General features: G+C 42.0%; 1 protein-coding gene across 1 annotated transcript in view; it reads left to right on the forward strand.

Moving 5' to 3' along the window:
- KIAA1217 (KIAA1217 ortholog) overlaps nucleotides 1-16,947 on the forward strand; it is a 187,883-nt gene that overhangs the window by 133,968 nt on the left and 36,968 nt on the right. Inside the window, 3 exon segments of the mRNA XM_030008522.2 lie at nucleotides 7,432-7,536; nucleotides 7,966-8,018; nucleotides 15,503-15,663. Of these exon segments, the coding sequence (XP_029864382.1) occupies nucleotides 7,432-7,536; nucleotides 7,966-8,018; nucleotides 15,503-15,663 (319 nt within the window).

The following is a 16,947-nucleotide window of genomic DNA, read 5'->3' on the forward strand; positions in this document are numbered from 1 at the left end:
CCAGTCAGTTGCTGTGTATTTGTATGAGTTGCGCTAATCTCTAGTGTATTGTTTGTGCTGTTAACTTTTATAGAGCTCTTTAGGGAAGTGAAGATGAATAGCTGGAAAATGCTGAGCTCACAGAGGCCAAAGGTAACTGCTGACTGCCTTAACCACTGGGGAGATATGGAGCTTCGTATAGCCCCCAAACTTCCCTTCCACCTGAGCAACTTGCTCAACAATTAATTAGTCGCCTCTGATGACGCTTGGCCAGAAAAAAGAATGTGTTGTGAGGTCCATTGGTAGGGAGAAAATGGAGGACAAAAGAAAATCAGCCATCCACAGAAATTACAGGCTTATAGTGTGGTAGTTATGTTGACACAAGGGTATGAGTTAGGGCATATTACAATCTAGGGTCAGTGAAACCTGATTTGTATCTATTTATTTCCAAGAAAAAGATGCAGGTACTTGAAATTTCATTTCAAGCTTTCATTATTACAACTAGGAAATAACTTGAACTACATTCGCCAATTCTAATCCAAGAGATAGTTTTCAGATTGAAAATTTTACAAGGTTCATCTTAGAGGGTTGAAAATAAGGGAGGACACCAACAACTTTACAGTCTGTGCGACTTTCTCTCTCCTCTCTGGGTATCTCATCTGTTCACTCAGCTACACAGATGTGCACAAGGTTGTGTATTTGTGAACATATAAGGAGCAACTATACAGATAGTTCTGCAGCTCCTTAAGGGGAGCTTTGCACCAGGAGTTTTAGTCCTGGTCCCAGAATATATTCACAGTGATGAAAATAGCATTTGCATAATTACACTTCCAAATAAATACATGACCTTAAAATTCAGCATGGTGTGTATTAGTCACATGGCACTGAAAAAAAAATCATTCTGAAAGCTGCCCTTATGGATTGTGGGTTTTTTAACCTTGAGAAAGTGTGACTTTTAAAAAAATCATTGTAAATACCAATACCGAGCAAATGGGTGTTCTTTCTAACCACTGCAATATTAAGAATTGGTTTTGGGTTCTACAGACACAAAATGCTCTAAGCCTTATTTTAGCTTTGTAATAATTTCATAAACTTTGAAAGCAAACACTGTTGAGATTGCACTAAACAAGGAACACTAAGGATATCCAGGCTGAGGTGCTCTTCTCCTGCTTCAGCAGGGTCTGAATTGTTACAAGGTTGTTATGAATACCTGAAAAGTGACGCATATAATGGCAGAAAGGTATACCCTACCTTGTTGTGTAGGTCTTACAGTTTATACCCGTAAGCAGCACAGCTGGGCTTGCTTCTGTGAGTAAGAATATTTGGGGATTGGAGAGATGGGGCTGAATTCATCCTCTCCCAAGCATGGTAAAATGAGGTCTTCCAGGCCTGGTAAAATGAGGTGTGTGCTGCTCTGTCATGCATATTATCCACTTGCTGATGACTGTGCAAAAAGCCTAAAAACCAGGCCACAGAAAGCGAATGGTGGTGTGTTCCGTCAGCCTGCATGCAGACAGTGGCAGGTGTAGGGTAGCAGCAAAAGGGCAGATTGAGAATCTGTTAGCCTTGGGGATACTGAGGGAGGTCTTTTGCATTTGTTCACTGTGACAAGAGAGACTCCCCATCCTGACTCATTCAGGAGTGGGCTGAGGACCCTGCAGGCATCAAACTCATCATCTCAGCACTGTTGTTCCTTCAGTCCCTAGTGAAGTGTGCTGAGAACAAAGAAAACATCGCTTGTGCCATCTCTTTGTGGAAATCACCTTGAAGTAGCACTGTCACAACCTCAGGACAATGCATAGTTTAAACATAAGTCAGAGAAAAGATTAAAATGGATAGTGACAATGCCAGAAGTTAAACTGAATCTCTCTTCCACTGTTAATTCTCCTTCAATTTTTCCAGTCTGGGGCTGAAGTGGGATATATATGTACTTTATCAGAATATGTTAGGTACTTATAGCACATCAGACCTCTCATTGACCGTATCCTGGTTTTATTGAAGAAAATGGATCCATTACCTTTGGAATGTTAACTGCAGCAGATGTGGGTCTACAAAAGATGAAAACCGTTATTTCCGATCTCTTGGAGTTTCCCATTTTAGTTTTGCATTGCGGAAGCCAGTCTCATCAAGCCCGTTATTTAAGCCAGAGTTGAGCGGGATTTAATTGCTTCATGTAATACTTTCTTGTATCTGTTTTACCTCGAGTATTTTCAAGGTAGCTACTTCTGCAGTGTAAAGCATTGAATAAATACTCACATTGAATAAAATCTCACAGTAATTCATTTACAAGAAGAGTTCCATATAAAGCTCTTTTACAACAGTGACAAGAAACAAATTCATGGAGATTTAAAAAAAAAATGTTAGTATTCATATACAAAAAAATATTAGAAGTTGTAACAGGTTGCAGCAGTTCATCTTCGAGGGGTCATCCTGCCTTAAATCTGAGGTTTACAGGAAGAATGAGTAAATTTTTGTGAGTGAGCATGAGTTGTTTAAACAGTGATTTGCTATCATATTTTTGGATGGCCCATTTATGTAGCTTATGGTGGACGGTTCTGGAAGTCACTATAGGCAAAGCAGATGTTTAAATGTTGATAAATTGGAAAAGAAGCAGTTTACCCAAAAGTGCATTAAATTAAATGCCATTTAACTTACATTCTTTGCATTTAAAACACACATGTTGCAAAATTCTAGGTTATTTGATAGTGCTGAATACGTATACAATAAATGCCGCTACTCACTAAAATACAATCCTTAGAATAGCAAGATAGCTGTTTAGAACATTTTTCTTCTAAAAGCATTTCAGGAGTGTACTGTGGTTGTCTTCTGCCTGAACACAACTTTCGTCCCCTTCTTTTTATGCCACATTAGTGAGAAAAGATGATGGTAGAACTGAGCAAAAAATGTGATCAGATTCACAGCTTGTGGCTTGCAGTTCAAGACTAAAGTGTAATGGCCACGTATAGGTTATTGGATATTGTTCCCATCACAAAACCACTTTATTGTTTGATATGTTAAAAGTATGGATGGACTATCTACGCATTAGGAGAAAATGGTCATACTCTAAAGCCATGGACAGCGGCAGACTCCATCAGCAATGCACTGAAAATTGTATAAGAAGGGTGGACTTTGCAGATATACCCCCTCAGACACTTTCCATGGGGCCAAAATTGCATCTTCCTTTGTGAAAGATGTTGAATAACCAGGCAGAAAAAGATGAATGCAAATGACCAATACAGGATGGAGGAAAGGTAAGCTGTACTTTGGCTTCCTTCTGTTGGAGGAACTGTTTGTAGCAAGATGAGATGCAGGCTCTTGGATAAGAGTTGTAAAATAGTATGGTAGCTGGCAGTGCTTCAGAGGTTCCCTTTTCCCTTTAGTTTCAAGCTATAGAAAGTTTGCATTTAACCTTATTCTTAAAAGATTGAAATATTGACCTGTGTGTATTTTTCCCTTGGGAGAAGAGCAGAGTAGAGAAGAGTTCTGCTGGTCTTTGCTTCACACCCTTCCAGCATATCCACTCTGGTGTTTTGGGGAAACTTTGGGGTAAAGTCTGACTGTGCCACTTTCACTTGGTTCTAGGGAAGCCAGTGGGAAAGACAACCTACTCCTGTTTCCTTTCTTTTCCCAGTGAGATAAAATAATTTCTAATGAACTGTTTCTCTCATAGTGTAATACAGAAAGAAATGTATTTTTCCCTGTCTCTGACCCTCTTTTTGATTACTATACAGACTTCACTCGGGGTTTAACTATAAAGTATGAAGTCACTGAAAATCTTTCTCCAGGATAGTGTGCCAAATAGTTTATGGTGCCAGACTTGGTATTTGAGTACGTCTGTTACGGATGATGCACTGCACAGCCTAGGGTCGGACAGGAACATGAATGAACAGTTACACAGCCCAGTTCTAGTTTGCATCTGTACGAAGTATCTTCTCAGTGATGTGAATATTAAAGATTTCCCCAGGAAAGGGAAGGAACACGCAAGTCATGCTTAAATAGCATCGCTGTGAGAAGTGGGTACCAATTCAGCAATACACTGTACCTTGCTTGGGATTACTTCCAGTTAATTGCAGTAGAGGGAATGACATGAAACCTCAGTGAAGCTGTAAGGAAGAAATCTGGTGCTGAAATCTGATGTCTCGGTGCACAGTCCCCAGAGAAGCAAGGGCTTGTTTTGCTGTTGCTGAATTCAGGGAGCGAGATGCTAAGGCAGGGCCCCAGTGCCTGGACATACCCAGGGCCGGGGCTGTGGACCAGGCTGCTGGGGAGAACCGGGCTGGTGAGCGGGCCGTGCCTGGTTTGCCGGCCAAGGTCTGTGACAAGCCAAAGCCAGGTCTGACAGAGAGGCCTGCTACAGCTGGGAGTCGCTTCTGACCTTGCCGCCTCCCTTCCGCCCCCACCATGCCACCACCTCTGACTCTCCCAGCATTCACAGGAAAACAATGAGAAACAATGCCTTTCCGTGCTCAGGCTGATAAAATAGCCATTTCTTTCCCAACTGCTGCAGGGAGGGCCCTGCTCTTCCGGGGTGGTGGAGAGATGCAGATTTATCTGGGAAATTAATCTGGGAACAGAGACAGGGTTCAGCCTTCTCATGCTGCCACCTCCGGCAAAGGGGCACCGCTGCATTTTGTTCTGCCTGGCCCTCTCTTCTAGGGCTCCGCATCCCGGCCTGCCCTGTCTGCGGGGGCCCTGGCCTGCCCCATGTCACTGGAGTGCCGGCCTGCCCCGTGCTGTGGGGACCCTGGCCTGCCCGGTGCGGGAAGGGATGGTGGGGCAGGCCGTTCCCCCCACCTTCCTTCTCCACAGCAGGGAGCACAGCGAGAGGTAGAGAATATAATGTTGAGAACCACAAATGCGCAACCATCGTGACAGTGCCAGCATCCCTGACAGACCCCAGCCTGGCACAGTCTGAAGAAAGCGTTCGTTTTCTCCCTCCGGAGCTGAGGTTGCTCCAGCCCTTCACAGGGAAGGCAGAGGGGAAGGGGGTGGCTGCGGAGCCCGTCCCTGCCCCTCCAGGGCCATGCGGCGGGTGTTGGGACTGGGCCACCAGCCCTCCAGCCATGTCAGCCCAGGGCATGGCCCTGCCGCCGTGCCAGCCGCGTCCCTCCCTGCCCTCGCTGGAGCGCGCTGCCTCCCACCGCCTTCAGTCGGACCGCCAGCTCTCCGAAAATCAGGTCGTTTTATTTAATGCCTAAAAGGCGCCTCCTTTCAGACACCTGTTTTTGAAATGTTTGGTGCTGATGGCCATAACGAGTCTGGGTATTACAGTGAAACGATTACAGGAAAAATCCTGCCTTGTCTTTAACGGAGTAACTCCAGAGCACATGTAGATTCTTCACATTCTTAATGCTTTTACCATATGAAAAATAATGTGCTCTGTGCAATTGATTCCAGTATTTCATTCGTTTTTCATCATCTCCTATCTCTGGAACATCCCTCTCCCTCTTAACAACATATTTTCCTAGATTTCATGGCAAAGGACAAGATCAGCTTTGTGTTGCCATAATCTCTTTTGAAGCAGAAAATTGTTTCCAGATTATCGAATGTGGGATGGAAAAAACATCATATTTATGAATTGGTAAAACAGATAGACTTCCAATTGAGTTTAGTTCCAGGAAGGTTTTGTGATGATTAGCTGGGAAAAATAAATGTTTTCATTATTAAGTGTCAAAAATGCTGCATTGAAGTTTGTTAGAACGTATTTATCCCAGGCTTTTAGTACTTGTTTTTGTTCCAAAGGTTACTGTAGCTTGAACCAGTTTCTTATTTTAAAACTTACAATAGTGGAAATTCTGTAACCTATTTCTTGGTTTGAAATGAATTAGGTCAGATTCACTAGTCTTCTCATCACCGTTCAAAATACCTTTCAACATGAAGACAGAAAAATAAGACGCGCACGCTGTATTAAATTGCAGTAAGAACATGTCTGCCGGCTGGGGACTGACTGGGCACTCTCTTCCTCCCTCCTTGTGTCTGTTAGCATCTCATTACTTGTTTTGCTGCCCTGTTTTCTCAACGTCTGGGTGTCTTGGAGTCTCTCCTGGCTGTGGTATCTGTGTGCTGTCCCAGCAAACCTCTATTTCATTCCCTGAATGTGAATGAAATAATTAGCCTGGATAATCTGGATGGCTACAAGCTGGGCTGGTTATTTGCTCTGTATCATGTCAGCTTGCTTTTGCCTGGTATTGGTACCTACATCTGAGTTTATATGGACCTTATTGATTGGCATTATTGCTTTGGCAACCAAACAGCAACTGGAGATGGGGCTGGCCAGAGCTTAGCTGCTCCCATGTTCCCAGGACGCCGCAGTGGTGGTGGATGGCCCCTGCAGCAGGCTGAGTCTGGGGCTGGGTGTGTCTGTCCTGTCTTCTTTCATCAGGCATCGCTGCTGGTCTTAGTCACTTGCTTTTTGAAAAGTTTTGTTCCCAGTCATCTTCCAAAATCACAGCCTGCTGTTAGCATTTGCTTTTGTGTGTCTCCCCAGTCACTTAACTGCTGGCATATAGGGATGCATTTTCATAAGGTCCTGTCTGAGGTACCATATTGATGTGTGTCTATGTTGTGGTGTGTCATTGACATACTGGCATGTGAAAGTAGGCACCTGTGTGAGCAAAAGGCTGTTCTGGAGTCCACCGAGGAAGTCACCTGGTACCTGACTAATATATGCATTTATGTAAACAGATAAACGCACAAATGTTAGCCTTCCTATCCAAAAAAAGTCATTGTTGTGTAGTGGCCTTTGGTACCTATGAAAACACTGACCATACCTATTACAGTTCTTCATCTGTTTTCTCATAATTTTTAGAATTTCTCAAGATATGTGCATGAAAGCAAATCTGTTTTATGATAATGTTGCTGTACAGTCTGCATTTGGTGTCCTGTGCCTTTCTGTCACATTGCTGTCCTTTCCAAAGCAGACAATTGTGATGTCAGGTGCAAAGGATTTGGGCTGGGAAGTACTCAGCTTGGGCAGATTAAATGCTTCGCAGACAAATATCCTGGGTTTTGGGAAAGTAAAAATAGTAACAAGAAGTGTAAAGTCTTTAATCCTGAAACCTTATACACAGGCAAAACTATTGGCCCAGTGTAGGTAAAAGAGAAAATATATGTAATGCTGAAAAAAATTATTTTTGCTAGTTCCGAGAGGCATTAACTGATTGTTTTAGGTGCCTGTCTCATGAGAGCATTAGAATTTTATTATCTAGGTGGTTGTTTGTTTTGTTCTTTTTTAACCAAGCAGATGTCTTTTTTTATTGTCTGTTACCACGCAAAAGCTGTCCAAACCAAGATGCGGTAAGTTGCTGCAACAAGGTATATGCAAACTGGTACCCATGGGCCTTTGCACAAACTCTGTAGTGTCTTTCCAATCCTGTGGTAATCATTCACCTAGAAAAACAAGTCTGAAAGCAAATATATCTGGCTTTAACAAACGGTTCTCTTGTCTTACAGAGAGAGGATACAAGCCATGGAGAAACAGATTGCCAGTTTAACTGGTCTTGTTCAGTCTGCGCTTTTTAAAGGGCCAAATACAAGTAATAGCAAAGATGCTTCTAGGTAAAAAAAGAATTCATTAAATCTGTTTCTCTGTAATGATTTTAGTAATCAATCAACAAAAATAATATTTGAATGTAATAGTAAAAAACCCGTGAATGCTCAATCATTTTTAAATATCTTTATCATCCCCATGAGAATGCTAGGCAGAGAGGAAGAATATGCCAAATGATAGATGGAGATTAACTGCATTACTTTTCTTTGTGTTAAAAAGAATTAATGTAGCTACATCTCTGTGCTTTCTACTGCTTATACTCCATTCCTTGCTTAACTTGTATTAAAAGCTGATTTTAAAAAAAAACAACTGACAAGCTACTGGTGATATAAATTAAATATATATATAGACAAGGCCATTTAATTTGCTGATTATAAACTTCACTACAGTTTTATTGTTAGTAAGTTAAAGTTATGATTTTTATTTTTATTACTTAGTGAGAAGATGATGTTGAAAATTGTGTCCAGCAAGAGCAGCGTTGACACTGCAGGTAAGATAATTCACTTTTAATTTACAAGTCATTCAGATATATGAATAGCTCTAACATTACTACCGTCCCAGCTTATGGAAATGTCAAATTTACTTGAATTCCCATAGCTGTACTGTCAGAACTGAAGTTTAAGTTCAGGATATGGGAGTCAGTCACATCTTTGTTAAGAGAGGAATTTCTGACAGGTTGAGGTGGTCTTTGGAATGAATTTCGCACATGCGCTGAATGGTTTAAATGAGATGCAGACTCTCTGCATATGGTGAATTTTCCAGTGACTCATCCCATCTATAGTATATATCTGTCATTAACCCCAGATGTGTCCAGATTGCTGTAGAAGGCTAAATATTTCATTCCTATTCTGGTCACCTGAACTTTTCTCTAAGGTTCTTCTGTCAATAGGATGCTATGGATGTAATGACACTAAGGAATTTAGCAGTCAGCAAGATAGCACTTTCCCTAATTAAGCCGTATTGATCTGTTACTAATTATTAGCATGCGCCTAAACTGTTCTGAGCAAGCATCAATTATGAAGCCAGTAAGAGCTGGTCTTATTTTAGTTTCCCACTTGAAGAGCTGTTAAGTGTTTAAAAGATGGAGTTAAGGCTGTTGTGAAAGAAGATCTCCATGTGATTGGAGCTCTTTGTGTATGGGCTGCCGCTGGAGATGTCTGCAGGGTGTGTGTGTGTTTATATGCCTCCTCTTCACCCTTTGTCATGCACTGAATGCAAATAAAGGCAGTTCCATACTTCCTGGTAATGCTCTTCCCACAGGGAGGTCTGTGCTCCGGCAGGTAGTAAACCACACACATTTATTAGCAAAACTATTATGTTCTTAACAAGCCTTTCTGTTGGAGCTGTTAGTTCACGTTCAGGATTCCTGTTTATCTGGAATTGCAGTATGTCCCCCTAACTGACAGAAATCAAACCAGACCTGGAAACTATTGAGTGTATGCAAGAGAGAAAGAGCTAAAGTCCTGGTACTGGAGCTTTGCTCCCAAGCCACTCTCTGGTCCCGTTCCAACTCTTCCCCTCCTGCTGGCCCCTGGATGGGGAGAGCAATACTTAAGGCTGTGAATAAATAAGTTGTAATTTATCAGTTTCAGACAACTTACTGAAAAGTCCACCATTTTTCAAAACAGCTGCAAAATGCTCTTAGACTTTTCCCTGTTTCAGTGTCATTACACACTGAGAATTTATGGTATTTCCCACTTGCATAGGCCTCGTCTCATACAAAGCACCTATGAAACCATCAAATCCTGCACACACATTGCCTTGTGTTCCTCTTTGTATTGTACTACTGTTCGGCCTTTCAGCTTTCCCTGTGTTTGTACTAATTCAGATAAGTACTTTGTGGCAGGCACTGAGCTGGAGATCCTGATTTACATGGGCCCTGGTTTGAGTGGGACTTTGGACCAGATGACGTCCAGAGGTCCCTTTCAACCTAAATTATGCAGTGATTTGTGTGTGCGTGTGTCAATGTGCTCTGAATGAAATGAGAAATGGAATAATATTCATTGGGAAAATGGCCCTACACAAAGCAAAGGTGGGGATTCCTCAGGGTGAAAGTCATGCCCAGCCCACCAGAATAGCATGGTTCATCTGACCAGCAACCGTTTCCTGCCACTGTTGTTCCCAAAGACTCCTCACTCACTACCTTATCATATGACTGAACGCATGTTCCTGAAAGGGCAAAATTACATCTAACAGCTGCATGTCCAAACGTGGGGGGGGTGGAGGGTGGGGTGTGTAATTTACTGTCAAAAGACCAGATCAGCATCTGTCACCTACTGACAGAGACATTGACTGTCACACGGCCATGCCCGTATCCAGCATGTGAGTAAGGATACCAGTATCCAGGTTGTGCAATAGATGCCTTTCTGATCACCTGGGGGAGATGGGGATAGGGCAGTGGGGCCAGCCATGCAGCTAGCTGTCTGCAAGGTTCCCTATCAGTGCTATAAAGTATAGTTGCAACTCCAGCATCTGCATCCCTAAATCCTGTCCTTCCAGCACGACTCAGCCACAAAACTAAATTGTAGCGGGTAAGGGAAACAAGGTGTGATGCTGACCCCAATATACTACAGTATTGTAACCCGCATCAGCTATTATTGAAGACTACTGTATAATAGAATAGTCCTGTATAATAGAATAGTTTGCTTTTGCACTTGCTTTTGAAATTGCGCGTGACAGGGTCTAATAAGTCAATGCAGTCCCTGCTTACTTGAAAATTAGGCAATCTGCCAGAATATGTTACAGAATGTTTCTCCTTTTTGTAAATATGCTTGGGTTTAAACGTGCCAGCAGCACCTAGAAACACTTCTGCTGACCGCTGGTTTGTTCTTCAATTCACCCCAGTCCTTATTAAGTATAGCCATTTAGACAGTCGACTCTTACTATACAGTTCCACTTGACAACTGTGCACTGAGATACCAATTTTAGCAATTTCAAAGTCTATTTGAAAGAAAAAGTAGTATGAAATGTTGATTGAGCAGTCCTTTCTAGAGCACTGGTAAGCAGAAACGTGAATTGCTTCCCATCCTGAACAATAAAACATCTGTGTAGAATAAAATTGGCTCATCAATGTTGAACCAACATTATATTTTCTAGTATGTGTTCCAATGATAGGAGACTTTCATGCAAAAAATAGAGAACTAGCTCACTTGGGAAGGGAAAGAAACCCAAATTTCTAAATCCTAGATAACTCTCTATAGCTAGATTGTGAATACTCTGGTATTTTATATAAACCAAATTGTTGTATTTAACATGTTTTTGCTTTGCCAGTCTGTAGCGGATTCTTTAGCCTCAAATATTAAAGACTCTAAATAAAAATGCTTTTTCACCAGGGAAAATGAGCCTGTAATGATCATGCTTGTCTGCATTTCTGATGTTTTATTGCTTTAGGCTCAGTTCTTTCATGGGGGGTGGGTTCAAAGAGCAGTAACCTTCCACAGACTGGCTATGTCCCTTCTACTAATGTCAGGAGAAATCCCATGACTGAATCCTTATAACCTTCTTCAGTTCATCAAAAGTGGATGGCATCAAGGGACTCTTTACTCAGGAACAGTATGTGACTCTAAAACCAAACCATACTAGGAAGAGTCTCCTTGAGATTACTAACAAATATGCTGAGAAATGCTCACCTACTCTCTTTTCTGTAGTATTTTTGTTCATCAAGTGGTGAGACTGATAGATTAAATCCTGGATACATTGATTAAATTGAGATCAGTTTTATCGTGGATTACCAAAAAAAGCAATAGGCCTTGTTGGAAGTGGAAGAAGGACATTTCAGTATTTCCTGAAAAGGGATCAAGTCTTTCTGCACTAACACCACCAGTACAAACCAGGAGAGTGAGATGGCAGCAGGGAGAAGTATTACACATGTAGGACTTGGATTTGATTCCTCACTCTTTGTGAACCGTCTTGTCATCTGTGCATATCTGTGTGCCTTTTTCACATGCATGACTCTTGCTGTGATGATCTGTGAATTAAAACCACTGTCTTTATCTGCTTGCTTATCTCAGATTCAAAGATAGATCACGTCAGTCTTTGAACTCTGTCAGTGCTTGCAGGAAAAACATGATCCTGAATTCATTGTGGATCAATGAGGTGAAGTTGCATACTAATATATAGAGAATATTTTATTCTTTTAAGGGTGCTTTAGTGCCTTGCCTTAACAGCTTGTTAATGGTAGAATTGCAACCTTAACGTTGCATTTGCCTCTTTGCTTAGTGGATTCTAACTGGATGGAAAGAGAACTAAGTAACTGTCACATGTCTCCCCAAATGATGCTTGAAATTGTTGTGGCTCCTTAATAAGAAGATGAGTAATTTGTGAGAAAACATTGCTGGGTGTCTTCTGATAGCCTTTCTTTCTAGCCTGCTTCAAAATAAAATCTTAGCATTTTAGAAAGAAAAATAAAATCTGGAAAACAGGAGAGCGGTGTCTTTGCAACCATAGCAAAAGTCAAGTGTCAGGGAGTGGAAGTTGTGTTCCTTACCTTCCTGAGCCTGGGCAAATAGCAAATCTTTCCCCTTTCTGCACATCAGTTCTCATTGTACTTTAAAAATGGCAACTTAGTTCATTAGCCTTTGTAAAAAAAGTTAGCATTTGTTTTTTGTCCAGAGTATTAGGGAATTATGGAGGGTTTTTGCATTCAGGCCCCCATAGCTAGCTCCAGAAAGGGTTTATTTAAAAACCTGCAAGCCAATGCTGTTTCTTTCCCTTCAATCCATCTGGCTGCACATCTAATCGCAAAGCTACAGCCTGGGACTATTTCCAAAAGCGAGCTATACTCCCTAAATGAAGCAGCCCCTCATTCAGCTGCCCTTTTATTCCTTTTTGATGAAAATATGTATCTCTGAGAAATCAGCTGCTGAACCTTACTGCGCTCCCATGCTCACTTGGTGTCTGTGGTTGTGTTTCACACCCTTGGGAGTCCCACATCGTGCTTCACAGGCTCTGAGCACACTCTGCAACAGGGACACCGTGGCAGCTGAGAGTACCTAACGGTGAGAAGAGGTGGCCGAGGCAGCAGAGGAGGAGAGCTGCTTTGTAGGGAGTCAGAGACATTTATTGTTTACAGAAGCATATCACAGTCCATCTACACTAAAAAGAAAGCAGGCACCCCTTCCTGAGAAAATATGTGAATTGACTGGGGTCCAGCATGGGGAGAGAGACTGGCGGGGACTGATTCATGCCTTGGCTGCATCATCACAGGATTGGGGGCTGAGGTTTTGGAGCTTTTGCTTGAGGCAAAGAATAGCAGAAAGGTAGATGTGCTTTCAAAAATAGTCCAGATTTGTGGCTAGGGATCAGAACTCTTGGAGGCTTATCCGCATTTTTCAGACTCTCTGGTGGTTTCTGTCTGTAGGGTTTATGAACTAAATACTCTTTCTTTGAAAAAAATGGACAAAATAGTGCATGTGGGAGCGAAATAGATGCTTGATTGTAGGAAAAACTGCAGTGTACTTGTAGACAGATAAGTATTAGCATGTATTAGACTGAAGCACGGAGTGGGTACAGAATGGCAGTGAACAAGTGACTTTATTTCTTGAGTGTTGCTTTCTGTTAAGCAGCTCTTTGAAAGTCAAGAGGGCATTGAATCATACTAGAGTATAGCAAAAATGTGCAGCAACTTGCTCAGCAGTGAAATGAAAAGTGCCATTGTTGAAGCACTGAGCAGATCTAGCTGGAGCACGTTTAGGTAAGGTATAGCATAACAACGGCCAGCACTAGGCTAGAACAGCTTTTTGTTGGAGCGTGTCTCTGGAAGCCTATGGCATGGCATACCGTATATAGCATGGGTACAGCCAGAGGGGCCTGTGCTTTTACTGACAGGAATTGCAAATGTAGGTAAAGCAAGAAACATGCTTCTTCAGAAACCTTTTAGCCTATTTTTAAATAAAAATAGTCTGGCATAATTTCCATCCTTTAAAAATGCTTCCCCCAGATGAATTTTGCAAAGGCTATGTTTGAGGTGTCCGTACCTGTTGGCAAAAGAATAACAATGTGTTGTTACGCTGAGCTGTATTCACTCAGGCACATGTGGAAACTTTACTGGTTGAACAGACTACTAGGGATGAGAGGGTAGGGATAAAACTTACCACTCTTGGATTCATACTCATTCCAGCCAGAAAAATGTGTCATGCCCTTTGGTGCACTGAAAATTTGGCTTCAACAGACAAAGAAAAGCTCACAACATTAGTTACTGTTTGATTTCATTGAACCTGATAGAATGTGTGCTTGTGGGAACAAATGATGACCAAAATCCCTCTGCAGATCCACTGATGAGTTATTTTCTGTTTCCTCATATTTTTGTTTTATTCATAGAGAAGGAAGAAAATGAAGTGGGGAATGACATAATCATAGAATAGAATCATAGAATCATTTAGGTTGGAAAAGACCTTTAAGATCATCAAGTCCAACCATTAACTTAACACTGCCAAGTCCACCACTAGACTATGTCCCTAAGCACCATGTCTACAAATCTGTTAAATACCTCCAGGGATGGTGACTCCACCACTTGCCTAGGCAGCCTGTTCCAATGCTTGATAACGCTTTTGGTGAAGAAATTTTCCCTAATATCCAATCTAAACCTCCCCTGGTGCAAGTTGAGGCCATCTCCTCTCATCCTATTACTTGTTACTTGGGAAAAGAGACCCACACCCACCTCGCTACAACCTCCTTTCAGGTAGGTGTAGAGAGCGATAAGGTCTCCCCTCAGCCTCCTTTTCTCCAGGCTAAACAGCCCCAGTTCCCTCAGCCGCTCCTCATAAGACTTGTGCTCTAGACCCTTCACCAGCTTCATTGCTCCTCTTTGGACACGCTCCAGTACCTCAATGTCTTTCTTGTAGTGAGGGGCTGATAATGCACTAGTTCAGGGAGCAGCAGCTATCTAAGCCATCTGAGCCTGAGGGACAAGGTGGATCTGGCACTGTCATCAGAAGAGTATGCAGGGCTATATAGTGCTGGACTTAGAAAATGAAGTGTGCCTCACTGACAGTCTGTCATTTTGCCTGTTGGTGGTGGGGAGGGGAAGGGACACATGAGAAAGAAAATTTGAAGAATATGTGTATGTAAGTGCAAATTGCTAGAAGAAGCTTTAACATGACTTTTAGCTGATAAGCTGAAATTTGCTTGTACCCTGTAAATAAAGCTTCTTCCCAGGTATTTGAGACTGAAAAGAGCAAGCTTGACATTGATGCTGTGTAGAGGAATTTATTTAACCATTATTTAACGAAGAAAGTCTTGTGAGGACATTCATTGTGAGGACGGTTATTCTCAGTGTGGCTCAGCTCACTTCCTTGTGTTACGCTGTATTCCTTTGTAAACACAGTCCTGAATAAATGACAGACCGACGGGGAGTGGGTGGATGCAACATGGCTGGAGAGCAGTTCTCTGCCACACCATCATTTCACTTCTCTTCTGGTTTTATACGGTAGCTGTTGGAGACAACTGATGATAGAAATAATGCAACTGTACTTTAAGCAGCAAAGCAAGATTCTCGATAGAAACCCTTTCCCTACACTTGGCAGTTTGTCTGAATCTCTCTCCAGTGATAATTAATCAACAAATATGCAGTTCAGGAGTTCTGTGAATTTGCATCAACTCGGTCTCAGATGGCTCCTGGGAGGACAATCCCGACTCTACTTTCAGCACCAATTTGATTTGCTGCTATTTGTGTAATCTGCAGTTATATCTCATTATCCCATCTCCACTACATGTGGTAGGAAGCAGTCTTGTGGTAATGCAATGCTCTGGTATGGCTGAGGTTCCAGCACAGATACACTGTGATATTGTACAGTCTTCCCTCAAAATATATTGGATAAGGAGGTGCCAGTCCCCTGTTAACACTGAGCATTGGCAGCTGTAGTTTTCTTTTGTTGTCCATCTGTGTGAAATACGTGTGGATTCAGTGTGCAGAGGAAGGATCATGTTTGCAACTTCTCTGCTGGTGAGCTCAACCTGTGCTGCTGCTTATTGCAGGTGCTGCTAACATATCTGGGGGAAAGAACGCATTGGGAACTGTGGAGTCAGCTGTCATCCATCACCCTGCTGGAGCCCCATCAATGCAAGTCAGCCTGCATGGTATGAAACGTAATGTGTCAGATCTGCGGCTGCAGCTGCATCAGATGAAGCAGCTACAGGTATGCTTATCTGGGTAATGCTGGGAAGGTGGGTTGTCAGAAAATGCCCTTTCTTTCTTTCTTTCTTTCTTTCTTCCTTCCTTCCTTCCTTCCTTCCTTTCTTTCTTTCTTTCCCTCTTTCCCTCTCTTTTACATTTTGTACCTGAGTGATTCTTAGCAGCAGAGTTATAGCAAAGAGAAGACCCAAGTATTACAGACACAAAAGTGTATTCTGCTCTAGCATACGCCACTTGCATAGTCCTAGAGGTATGAGAATTAGGTCAGATATACTGCTCAGATATTGAGAAAAAACTTTATTTCTAGCTTTGTTTGATGATTCTAGACATTAAAGCAGTATTTATATTACAATAATATCAAGTCTTTGATTACAGTTTGGACCCTGCTATGCTATGTGCTGTGTAAACATGTTGGAAGAGCCGTGTTCCTGCTCCACACTGTTTACAGTTGAGACAGTTTTTAAGTTCCTGAATAAACAGCTTTGATGTCAGTAAACTCAAATGTAGCTGAGGATCAGTAGACATGCATTAAGCCAGAGTTCGAGTCCTATATTTACAGAATCCAGAAGAATAGCCAACTTGAGCAGCAAGGAAAAAAGATATTTCAAAAGTTGCTGCAAAGGTTCATTGTGCCCTACTTACATTCACGTTTTACCAGTACTTTCCTAACATGCATCAACACCTCAAAACCTGCAAGAAACAATAAGAACAATGAAGAGTTAACCAAAATGTTTTGTTGACACATACTGTCATGCTGCAAATGTAAATATATGCTGTTCATCTCAGACACTGTGAAAATAAGTGCATGCAGCTGTATAGGCCTTCAGCCCTTCACTTAACTGGAAAATGAAGAGCGCTGTGTATCGTCTCAGAAGATGTAAAAGGAGGTAAAGCAATTTCTTGTAAGACAAAGTGGACAGCAGAGGAAAATTCCATAATCTGCCAGTCCTCCTTGCCTGGAAAGTGACATCACGTGTTTGGCATTGTAGGGCTGCAGCTACTGCTATTATGACCAGGATGGTTTTGAATATAGGAATGGTACTCTGTCAATCATCTCCTTTGATTTGCTGATTAATTTTAGAACAGAATAATGATAATACAGATCAGAATTCAGAGAACATTTTGCCTTCACTTCCCTAACTAAAGGAAATTGAATTATGAACCAGTCATAGGGCAAGGGAGCAGAAGGGTGAGGTAAACATCAGCGTAAAGAAAATGTGGCTAAGACTGAAGATGCTGTGATAAGGTCCAGTGCTTATTTTGCTGGTAATGAAGAGATGGCAGAAGC

Source organism: Aquila chrysaetos, chromosome 3 (genome assembly GCF_900496995.4).
Source record: "Aquila chrysaetos chrysaetos chromosome 3, bAquChr1.4, whole genome shotgun sequence".
Lineage (NCBI taxonomy): Eukaryota > Metazoa > Chordata > Aves > Accipitriformes > Accipitridae > Aquila > Aquila chrysaetos.